The sequence below is a fragment of the Aulonocara sp. 'chitande type north' Nkhata Bay genome, linkage group LG3 (assembly GCF_057382095.1).
Source record: "Aulonocara sp. 'chitande type north' Nkhata Bay isolate Kocher_YH1m ecotype deep benthic linkage group LG3, A_spYH_male_GT1.1, whole genome shotgun sequence".
Classification (NCBI taxonomy): Eukaryota; Metazoa; Chordata; class Actinopteri; order Cichliformes; family Cichlidae; genus Aulonocara; species Aulonocara sp. 'chitande type north' Nkhata Bay.
In genome coordinates, this window is record NC_141346.1 from 62,211,317 (window position 1) to 62,223,731 (window position 12,415).

General features: G+C 40.9%; 1 protein-coding gene across 1 annotated transcript; it reads left to right on the top strand.

Moving 5' to 3' along the window:
• Positions 1 to 3,812: 3,812 nt before the first annotated feature.
• On the top strand, positions 3,813 to 12,115 carry vgf (VGF nerve growth factor inducible). Its single transcript, XM_086285390.1, has 2 exons — positions 3,813 to 4,053; positions 7,738 to 12,115. The coding sequence occupies exon 2, from the start codon at positions 7,788 to 7,790 to the stop codon at positions 9,933 to 9,935; it is 2,148 nt and encodes a 715-aa protein (XP_086141516.1). The 5' UTR covers positions 3,813 to 4,053; positions 7,738 to 7,787; the 3' UTR covers positions 9,936 to 12,115.
• Positions 12,116 to 12,415: the final 300 nt, after the last annotated feature.

Genomic DNA, 12,415 nt, shown 5'->3' on the forward strand with positions numbered 1-12,415 from the left:
CCGGCACCCTTGTCTCTGTGTACTAAGCCTGTACCACTACACTTGTTGTCTTTGTAACGTCTGCCCCCTTCCTATTTTAACATAATGATATGATCCCAGATTGCCTGCATGGTGTGCCCATCGGAATAAAGTCCCATCCCTGCCTGCATGGCTTCTCCGCAGGGCCGAAGATTCTGTTTCTACTGAGGACCATCAATAACTGACGTGAAATTATCTAGGGCCAGATATAATCATATGCAGGCTACTTCCAGCCCATTTGGACTTGAGAAGTGTAGTTGGATCGTTAAAAGAAAAGGGGGAGGGGGTAGTCCCATAGACAAATAGGAACGAACCATGAAATAAGCTGGCCAAAAGAGAAGATAGAAGCCACTGACATGCATGCAGCACCCTAAGACTGTACACTAAGAAGGAGGAAGGTGGCCAAGGCTAGTGAGTGTCAGAACTGCTACCCAGGATGAGACAATGAACATCCACAAGTACTTCAGGAAGATGGCCACAACTGAGAGTGTGGTTAGTTAATATCTCAGGCAGCAGAAATTTGAGAAGAGGAGCATCATGGATCTACAGGACCCTGCATGGTATATACGGCCGGCAGAAGAAGTGGCTGATGTCCAGAAATCCTACCAGTGGCTGGACAAAGGTGAACTGAGAGAAAGGCACTAATCATGGCAGTGGAGGAACACACTCTGAGCACTAGACTTTACGGTCTATCACACAAGGCAAGACCCCAAGGGCGGGCTGTGCAAAGATGCCCCTGAGCACATATAACAACAGGGTGCTAGATGCTAGCAAACAGGACATACATGGAACGCCATAACCAAGTGGCTGGCATAGGATACAGAAACATCTGTGCTGAGTATGGCCTGGAAGTCTCGGGGTCAAAATGGAGCACGCCCCCCTAAGGTGCTGCAGTGTCTATGTTTTTTTATGGGATTATTAGGACGTGTATCATCACCTCATCACCTTGGATTTATTTTCCAGGGAAATTATGTTAAAATGGTCGGGCTTAAGATTCTCTGGTTTGTTTGCTTGTTTAAAATAAATCTTAGCTCGTTATACTGTCTCAGCAGGAATATTTTATGAGCTGGAACAATGTTTCTAACTTTGTTTACTTTTCCCTTTGAATTTGAATGCATCTGCTTGTAATCACACAAATTAGTCTGAGTTGGTGGGATTAATAAACATTTCTGAAAAGGGGTTTAAAGTCTTTTATACAATATACTCAATCCATCTTCCTTCATAATTCTGTTGAAAGGTATTTATATTGAAGAGGTAAATCACAACAAGTGTGATTCAGTTAGCACTGTTAACACACAGCATGAAATGTGTGTATTTTTGATTCAGTCCAGTGTAAAATTGGGCAAAATCCTCTATATTCCACAATGTGTGGCCAAAATATATAAAGAAAAAAACCCCAAAAGGCCCACATTAGGAGTTTATTTACCTTTTTTGTAAAAGAATAAGTGATGGAACTTGCTCTTTATTTATTTACCATAGATCTGTAGTTCTACTATATGGTCCAGTTTTTGTTTTTTCTTCTTTCCTGTGTAAAAGTCAAAAGCACTCAGTGGGTGGGTTGGTGGGGGTAAGGGGGAAATGTTTTTCATGTCTCTCCAAATGTACAGTTATATTAGGCTCTAGGTTGAATGGTCCAGCAGTCAGAAATATCCTGTAGTCTTCTGTCATTTGACGACAGGTCAGCGTAGTCACTCCACACACCAGTTTCAAAGTGGCACAGAAATCCACACCCTTGCACATACAGATGCATCTGTGTGGCAAGTGGAGCTATATGAAATATATAGAGATGCAACTTAAAACTTTAATGGCGCAGTTTAACTTAGATAAGAATCCCAATAGTTAAGAATTATAATAATTACCCTGACTGGCAAGTAAAAGAAAAGGTTTCAAGTTTAGTAAAGTTCAGAACAATGACAACTGTTGTTTACCTAAAAAACATTCTTATTTTCACATTTCACTAGTTGTGCACGTCCAGTAGCTATACACCCCACAGATGGAGAACCACTGGGTTAATTGGTGATTCCAAATTGGCCTTGGGTGTGATTGTTGGTGCGGATACACTAAAAGTTGATTCTGTTCATCTGGACGTAGCGTTTTCAGATGGAGAAATGTTTCGTCCTTCATCCAAGTGACATCTTCAGTCTCAGCTGACTGCGGGTTTCCTGCATTGATATATTGCAGAGATACCTGTAAAGACTAGCATGCCCAACCACTGTGAGATTAAACTGCTAACAAAAAACTAGAAGACTAGTCTACGCACTTTCAAAAACTATGCTTGTCATCCAGATTCATAACAGGAACTCTTCACCTGGTGTTAATAAAGGTTAACTGACAGAGCTAAACTTTGAGAACTGATGAATTTTATCTTGTATTATTTAGAGAAAATGTAGTCGTGGTGATCACTGAGTGATGATACGTTTTGAACAAACATTGGATTGGATATTTTTTAGTTGGCACATCATCAGTTTTATTCTTTGACATTTATATTTCAAGCTGATTTATACTCTTTATATTGTAAGCAAAAAACTTTACAATAATACAGAGAAAACGAGACGAGCCTCTTTGAGCAAATACTTTATATTAGAAGGTGAAGAAACTATACATAGAGTATAAAGAAAACAGAAAACTCCAGTAATCATGTGACCCCCTGTGAGCAAGCATTTAAATGAAGATTATGAATCCATGATGATGCATCATGAGAAGCCATCAACAGCTTATTGCAATGTGACCAAGGGAGGCAGATGATGGAGAAAAGCAGTCCAAATATCAATGGTATTAAAAGTAAATGTACATAACGACACCGTGAGGCAACGGTTGTGACTTGGTGTTATGCAAATAAAAAGTGGTAATAAAAAAGTTGGACAGTCTATGAGATGAAGGAGAAGTAGCCAGGAACACTGGTAGGGCACGTGCATTGCAAAAAGAAAGGTGGAAAAGAAAAAGTGTGTTGCACGTGAGATTGGACAGTATGGAAGGAGAATTGGACTTCTATGAATTGGCTAGACAGAGAGCGTGCGCTTGGAAACAGGAAGTGCAGAAGATTAATTAAGAGGGAGTTGAGGCAACTATGAAAATAATGAAGAGTAGAAAAGTTCCCCAAAAGTTGATTCTGTTCATCTGGATGTTTTCAGTGGGAGGAACAGATGATGTCTCAGCTGACTGCAGGTTTCCCCAAACTTAAAAACTGTACGTTTGCACAATAACTGAAACCAGCACCACTGAATGAAAGGTTCAGATGATGCAGCTGTAGCAGTGCGGAAATATCTAAGAGAGGGCAGTGGACTTTTAACCAGACATTTTAACACAAAACTGGAGACGCTGATGAATGCAGAATTGCACCAGTGAACAGAAGGATGGAGATGATGATCCATGAAAAATAAATGTATTTATTTACTAAAACTGAGCCCTTTCACAGCTTATTAGGAGAGCTATTTTTGCCTCCATTGTCACACACCAGTGCACAGCATCCTTAAGCTCTGATGGCACACAAACGTGAGACAGCCGCAGAAATAAGCGTGTCTATGTCTAAAGAAAACCCCAAATGTTCCCTCTTGCACTCAGGTTTGCCCGTGAAAGCTTGGACCAGCTCTCTGAGGTTGCACCATGAATTACGAATATTCTGTTTATTCAACAGCAGCACTGCAGCTAATTGGTCTGATAAAATAGGGGAGGAGGGATAAGATAAGGTCGGTGGGGTGCAGAAAAATCTTATGAATGAAATCCAGTCTATTGACGTCAATGGGGACCTTGACGCAAGGATCACGTGTGTGCGGAAGGAGGGGGTAGAAGACAGCCGCAGCCTCTGTCCGTAGTCCTGAAAATACACGAATTAGGTTCTGACTCCTGTGATAGGAGCACACGAAGAGTCCGAAACCCTGCGACATACAACAATAACAGTAACAAGGATTAACAGCACGTTACAACACGGCACGCGTCACGACGAGCACGGAGTGGATGACTGCAGGACTTCAGCAGCTGTGTGACGTGACGAGGAGGGAAAGCAGGAATTCCCCCGCCGCACACACTGAACTGCAAGTAAGCGGCAACTTATTTTGCATTAAAGCATTTAACCTTGTGCTCTCCGAAAGAAGTACTGTTGCTCATTAATATAAGCGTTCTTAGAAATACTCATAAATGTTTGAAATATTGCAACAAAATTATGATGTCACGCTACAGCTTTGTAGTCAAAGCAAAGCGAGGCGCAGGAAATGTGCAAAATATATAGAAAATGCAGAAAAAGGTGGTAATGCCTGCTGTGTGATGGGTTGGAGGAGGTTTAGTAGATGAATCGGAAGTATTTATGTTCGTCCCAAACTGTGGCACATTTAATTGATTTTATTGAATAAAAATCAATTAGGCCCCAGTCAATATTTTGCGGACACGCAGGCGGTTCGTAAGTCAGGCGTCACGTTGAAGTGGATTTGTGCACTGATGGCAGCTCAAAGTATTGTTATTTGATGTGGTCAAAATTCATTGTTTATAATCAACCGTGTCTGCTCCTACAACCCCTCCTACTTCTCATCTTCAGCCACATCATCTCAATCATCGTCATTTCCAGCAATCATATCCTAGACTGAAACAACTGCACTGTAAAATAAGTAGACTGAAGCTGTAACCGCGGGGACATTCGCATTAAAAACCACAGAGACAACGGCAACCTTTTGTCTCTGCATAACACTGACGTCCATGTTAGTCTGAGATAATGTTGTTTACATGTGAAGTGCGAGTTGCGGGGAGGTTACTGTCGAACAGAGTCTGAGGTGGCTGTATGCTCATGTTTATTTGCTTTTCTGGGAACTGTGACCTGCTGCAACAGTGCAAACAACAGAGTCATCTCGTTGTGCCAAACAATGATTACATTTAAACGGTTAAAAATAACTTGTTGACCTGAAACCTATCAAAAATAGGCCAATCATTTCTCAACATCACCGTTCGATAAAATTACTTGAAGTAACCAAAAAGGAAGGGCTTGATGACAAAATGGGTACAATTACACAGAGTGATGAAGACACTTCAAAAGCCTCTTCATAAATCCTGCTCAGTACAGTCTACTCACGAATATAAGTACATGTATTAGACATTAAACAACAACAACAACACACGAGAACATGTGAAATCCCTTTTTTGGCACAGCCCAGCCTCCACCGCAGGATATGCTGTTCCTGTATCTCCGAAGTGTGTTTACTGCAACTAAAAACAAAAGGATTTTAGCAACTATTTACTAATATACTGATAGAACTGTTGGGTGATTTAACAAACAAAAAGGTTTGTGGTAATTAGCTGAGAACGAAATGACATTAAACTTGAATTGTTTTGCTTTAATAGGGATAAAAAAATCTCACCGTACAACTGGTTGTTTAGGTATTCTTAGAAAATACATTTGAGTTTGCTGTTCCTGCGCATTTTTACAGTGTTTAACTGCTGCATGTGGCACATGGCGATGCAGGCAGGCGGTGGCTTCTGAAAACAAGAGCAGCTTTTTCTGATGGTGTAAACGACTCGGTGTGATAAACGTCTTACCCGTTCCAAAGACGGCATGGCAGTGAATGCGCACCGGTTTGGTTGTTGCGGATTTCAAGATATTTCACTTGTTGCACTCTGGGTTCAACATTGCAGCACCAAGCAGAGCAGCGCGTCAGCAGCAGCGACATTGAGAGATGATTTATTTGATCATGTTTTACGTTTTTTCACTATTTTTCTGCTTCTGCTATCGCTCGCTGCTCTATTCCGGCCCACTTGTCAACCAATCAACATTCAGCAGTCACATATCATCCGCTTCCAGCGACGCGCAGTTAGGATCTTCGAGGACTGCAGGTAGCGCGTCTTGCGTGCGTGAAAACCCACGCCTCCTCTGCCCGGTTTAGTTAACTATAACTACCTTGGTTAGTTACTCCTACACTAGATTCAGGTACACACGCATGCGCGCGCGCGAAAACGCAGAAAGTGAAAACCAGCTGTGCTCTTAGTGTTGCACGGAAACATTGCTCTAGTGCTAGAGCACAGCGTCACGTCCCTCAGTCCTCACTGCGCGAGCTTCTGTTTTCTGTTTGTTTTGTGTTCTGTCTCCACTTTCCTATTTCCCTGTGTGTGTGTGTGTGTGTGTGTGTGTGTGCGCGCGCGCGCGCGCGCATCAGTCAATGTCTGTCAGGACCTCGTCTGGGCTGCTTCACGCAGGATTTGTGTGTTATTCATGTGTTATTGTATTTCAAATTATAGCGTCACATAATTTCACGTTCACACTTTCCCTCATTCACAGAATTTCTGTGCCACACTACAAATTTTGGTATCGATCCAATACAAAGCAAATACAGGGCCAGTATTGCTGAAGTTACTCAGCAGCTAATTGGGGGAGAATAGTTTGCCATGACTTATGAGATGATTTCTCAATTTGCAAATTCTGAACACATTTTAATCACCACTGTGATTGTTACTTTCCACAATAATTAGCTGACACAACAAAACACACCTTTCAGCTTTTCATGTTTTCAAACTTGGTTTTTGGAGACCTGGAATTAAAAACATTCTGAATCTAAAGCACAGAAAGTTTGCACGTTTTTCAGAGTGCGTGTTTGAGGTTTAGTTTTTCCAAAGAAGTGATTAACACAGTTCAGCGGGCCACATACTGAACTTGAAGGATAAAAGCAAAGTATTGATCCAATCGTGCTAGTATCGATCTGGTATCGATGCTATCAATATTTGGATCAATCCGCCCAACTCTACAATTCGGTTGGATGCGGATGGAGAAAGGTTTTTACCTTCAGGAGATGTGCAGTCCTCCAAGATCCTTACTGCTTGTCACTGGAGCTGGACTTCTGAAGAAGGTTGATTGTTAGCAAGTGGGCCAGAAGAGAGCAGGGAACAATATCAGAGTTCACCAGAACAGGAGAATTTAAAAAAACTTCAAAGAGCAAAATGTAAATCATGAAAAGTGCAGACAATTGACACTTTCATTGTTTTAACTCTCAGGTTCACTTCAGGTCCCTGTGTGTTATAACTTATGTTACAACTCTTTTTTGTGAACAACTCTAGGAGTAGGGATGGGACTCGAGATGTTCAGTTCCTTGGATTCGTCAAATTTGCTCACCTATCAGTTCCACGTGCACTTACCAGTGCCTTCATTTAAAGGAAATGGCCCTACAGTTCCTCCTGGCTGACTTAACAAAACAAACAACAAAACAAAACAATAAAAGAAGTATAAACCTACAAATAAAACTTGTGAATAACCCAAAAATATATGTAAATCAACAACAACCCCTAGCAAACTTCAAAGTAATAAAAAAAGAATAAATAGCTCCAACAAGAATCGATAATTGATAAGTGATATTGACAATGGAATCTGCATCACTCAGCTCTCATCAGTTTCCATCCCTACGTGTCAGCTCCCAAAACTTTTGGTGACATCTAATAAAAGTAACAGATTTAATGAGATTAATTTCAAATTCATAAAATGAAACGGGACAAAAGGTTTACTAAAGTGTAAACACAGTATGCATTTTTTAGAATATCTTTTCATGGGAGCAATATGTGTGATAGGAGTGGAATGGCTAGTCAAGCACCAGGAGAAGAAACGGTCATGGTTACACTAAAAGTTGTGATTAACTGCAGATAGAAAACAAGCTTTAGCCGTCATATGTGGTACTCACTCATTCACTCATCAAACCCACATATACATCCTTGCATTCTCAGTGAAGATTTGATTCTGTTTCTTCTCTTTTCCAGGGATTTCTGATCTCCTTCACCGCTCACAGAAAGTCCTGTTCTGGCTAGCCATGACTAGATACCATAATCCCTCAAGTGCTTTAATACGGCTGCTTCTTCTGACAGCAGCATCCTTTCTCCATCTGTCCACCTCCAATCCTCTCAGCACCCTTGACAAGCCATACCAACATATGTCAGGGCTGACTGTGTCTGGATATAGGAATATAGGTGGTGAAGAAAGCCAGCCAATGCAGAGACAAGAGGAAGCAGAGCATGAAGAAGAGCTTTTTAAAAATGTTGATCCCAAAAAACTAGCAGCAGTTTTACTAGAGGCACTGAATAATTCAAAAGCAGAGCAAATGAGCGAAGGAGAGGGGCGTGATGGAATGGAAGAAGAGATGACGGCAGAGAAAGAGGAATATAAAAACAAAGATTCATACAGAAAATTGAGAACGATTGAGGGAGCAGACCGAGACAGAGACGGACGACAAGAGTTAGAGCTGCTAATGGCGACACAGGGGAAGGAGCAGGAAACGGGGGAAGAGGAAGAGAGGAAGAAAGCACAAAAAGAAGAGGAGCTGACCGAGAGGGTGACCAGTCGTACTACAAGCCACACAGTCGAAATAGCAAGAGAGAAGCCTCCCACTGGCTCAGATGGAAGAGGCGATAATGGACAGAGTACTGGTTCCCAGCAGGGATCAACCAGCCCTGATCAAGCCAGTAGTGAGGAGGAGGAACAGCTCAGCCCTGAGGAGCTAAAAAGTCTTGAGATGATGATGAAGGAATTCCCTGCTTTGAATGTGCCCATTAAGAGGGAAGGAGACTCTGAGCAAAGTCACAGAGAAAGCAGAGACTACAGCTACAACGACATCATGCCCATAAATAAAGGCAGTGACCTTGCTATCACTAAGAAAAAGCTTAAATGGCAAGAAGAGACGCAGAAAGCTCTCAGCTTCCCAAAGTTCAGAGGAGATAATTTTATGGATGAATTTGATGACAGTAATCATAACTCAGCAGACCTCCAGGCTCCAAGAGAACAGACGATGGAAGATGATGATCCAGACGAGGAGGAGGAAGAAGATGAGGAGGTGTTGAGTCCAGAGGAAGAGGAGGCTCAGGCCAAAGGTGAGCAGGAGGAGATGAGGAGACAGGCAGCTGAGGCACAAAGAGCCAAGATGGAGGAGGAGATGCTAGCTGATATTGCCTCAGACATGCTGCTGCGGTACATGGTCAAACAGAATAACGGGAACAAGCAGTACAGCTCTTCTCTCTCCAGCGCTGCAGAGGATAAAAGGTCTGACGAAGAACAGGAAGTCACAGAGGAAGACGATATTGATCCTCAGACCATTGACAAGCTTATAGAGATCTCCAGCAAGCTCCACCTCCCTGCTGATGATGTGGTGGACATCATCAGTGACGTGGAGAAGAAGAAGAAGAAAGACTTGTCGCCTGACGTGATATCAGGTTGGCGACGACCTTTATCCCCCATATCTTCACCATTTTCATCGGAATCACAGATTTCAAGCAATCAAAATGACATTCCCGCCTCTAACCAACCATTTCCAGCAGCTCATTTCCTCAAAACTTGGTTGCAGAAGAAAAATCCAACAAGATCAGAGGATCTCTGGAACAAACCTGCAAAACCTCAGCTTGGCAATCAAAATATCTGGGCCCAGCCTCCTGTGCCGATCAAACAGGACCTCTGGCTCACGTCACCTAAAGCTGCTTGGACTAGATATCCTCACTATCCCCTTTTCCCCCACACTTATCCTTCCTACTACCAGAAGAAGCCCTACAAAGGCTACCCCATCTATGTTCCTCCTGCACCCAGACTTAAACCCTATTACTTGATCCTTAAGCCCGCTCTCACTCTCAACAACTTCCTCACTCATTCAGTGGATGATGTTTATGCTTTTTCTCCCAAAAGGCGATACAACAGCTGGGTCCAACCTAAGCTGAGAAAACCCCCTACAGGCCAACAGCAGAAGTCTTACTACACCAGATACCCTCTCTCTTTGTACCCTTGGACATTTCAGCCAGCGTCCAACCCCAAACTACATCCACTTCCCAGAATCCATTCTCAGCAGAAGCAGCTGTATTACTCAGCCCCAGCGCCTGCAGATTATTATGTGGCTGGAAAGCAGCCAGACAGTAACTATGATGATCTGGAGAAATACATACAGCAGATATCCATGAAGAAGCCATACATGATGGACTGAGTACAGACATGAGAAGAAGGACGAGAAGAAGAAGAGCCACAAGCAGAAAAGAGTGTATTTATTTATGTTAAAGTATTTAGGTGGTTTTTCATATGTAATAAGTTTCCTGTAATCATTTTGATTGGTTATGATTGAGACAAGGACACCACAGAAGACTTTTCCCCAGAGGTGGTCTGGATAAAACGGATGAAAGATGTACAACTGCACTCATTTCCTTTGCTATCCTTTAACTTTTCTTGACAACATTCTCTATATGGACATTTTAAAATGCCAACAAAGGAGGATGTTTAAATATGCTGTTACCTGTACCGAAGGCCTTTTTCAGAATCAGTCAGATGAATTTGAAAACATTTATTCCCATGTTGGCTCTACTGTCAGGAATGATAGTTTTGGCATTAAAATTTGAAAATTATCAAATTAAAATAGTTTCCTCAAAATTATGCCTGGCCAAAAGATACCAAAAGTCCCCCCTCAGTGGAAGGAAATAGCCCCCAAAGGCAGGGTGTCCATACATTCTTTCACTATCACCTCTTAGAAATCAAAAGCCACTCCCTATAATTATCTTTTAAATGACCACATGTTTATGTAAATGTATCAGTTTTTTATTGTTCATATAAAAGGATAAATTTTTAATGGAAAGCACGTTTCTGTGAATGTATACTCACACATATCCACCAAAGCTCTTTATAATAAAACATAATGCATCAAAAAGCCAGACTACCACCAATATAATAGCTTGGATGACTCATTCTTTTGCATAACTTCAACAACCTTGTTGCTACGGTGATAACAAATTCAGCCAAACCCTGGCTAGAAAACAGTCCAGTGTTTTACACGTCCTGCTATTGGAGGAGGATGTAATGGTGGAGCCATACTGATCTTTTCATGGAGATATTTAAAAGCAAAAGAATAATTCTACATTTTCAGTCACTCTCAACAGATTCCTTAGAAGCAGCAGTTTGCATTTAATACATTACTTTTCTAAGCAAGATGGCCTTTGTAGTTTTTTAGTAAATGTTACAAGTTTCTATTTTACAAGAAGTGTTGTTGGCACTAAGTGCTCTGAAATCCCAGTTTCACACATTTTTTTTAAACTTTTATTTTATTCGTTCTTTTTTTAATTTGTCATTTTTAAATTCAGTTTTAATTTGGCTTATTTTTCCCATTTTTCCCATTATCCAAATGTTGATTATAGGAAAACTCTCCTGTAATGGTGGTTCAGTGTTTAGTAACATCCCTTCACCTCATATCAAGAAGGCTCTAGTTTCAAATCTCCTAATTAGTGAGAATCCCACAATGAAAAACATACATGATACATGTACTGGTTCTAAATTTGCCAAAGTACGAATGCAAGGCAGGTCAAATGCAGATCAAATGTGTAAGTGTAGGGAATAAAGCAATGCAAGAACAGAGTAAAATGGTAAGGTTTGGTGTGAAGCACTTTGTGTGGTCAGTCAGACTAAAGTGCATAATGCAAATGTTCTCACCATCTTAACAGTTTGCTCATGTTTATGTTTGCTCCACATTTCCAAACATTTTTCAATGACAATGACACAAAAAGAAACTTTGTACAGCCTGATTTTCGTTTTCACATGGATACTAATAATAATTCATCAATAAAAACTTTCTTTTGCTACTTTTTCTATTTTTCCAATCGAAAAGAAGTTTTCCACTTTGGCTTGTTGGTGTTCATCTTTGTCATCATCAAGGTATCAGCACAGCATCTTGGCATTGAAAGTGTCATAGAAAAAAGTAACCATGAGCTACGAGTAACAAAAAGAATGAACTGAACTTTTGTCATTTTTAATGATTTGTTGCTTTTTTTATGCTTTTCTTTTTGGCTTATTAATAAAGAAAGGGGCTGAGACACAGTAGAGGGTACAATGTCTGCACGTTTATGTATACTTGCATCTGAAAAACAACTTTTTTTAAAGACATTTATGCATCAATGAAAAAAGTATAAAAAAATCTTAAAGATGAATGAAACAAAAACGTCAGTGTACCTACTACTAACTGTTTGCGTCATGTATGCAATGAGTGTTACCAACGCTCTTTCTAGATGTAACTCATTGTAACCGCTGTAATAAATATGTGTTTGCTGGATGTAAATGTCCATGTCAATTACTATTTTACTACACATAAAGAAATAAAGAAAAATATTTTTATTAAAAAAATGTTTCATTTTGGACACAAAGAGACTGTGAGAGAGAGACAGCAACAGCAAAGTCGTCATCTCATCGAACCTGGACACTTTGGTCGGCAACATGTGTGACTTTGGTGACCAAAGTAAAGCTGAACACTTCTGATGGTGAGCTTGCAGTTGTCACATCACGACAGTGATTATCAGTATAGGCTTTTCCCTACTGTCTGTTTGCTGAGTGCCTGACTGACTGCCTTTGTGTATTCATCAGTGTTCTCAGTCTTGAAAAGAGTGCTAGATTCAATAAACTGCTCAACCAGGACGGTAAAGATCATTCTCG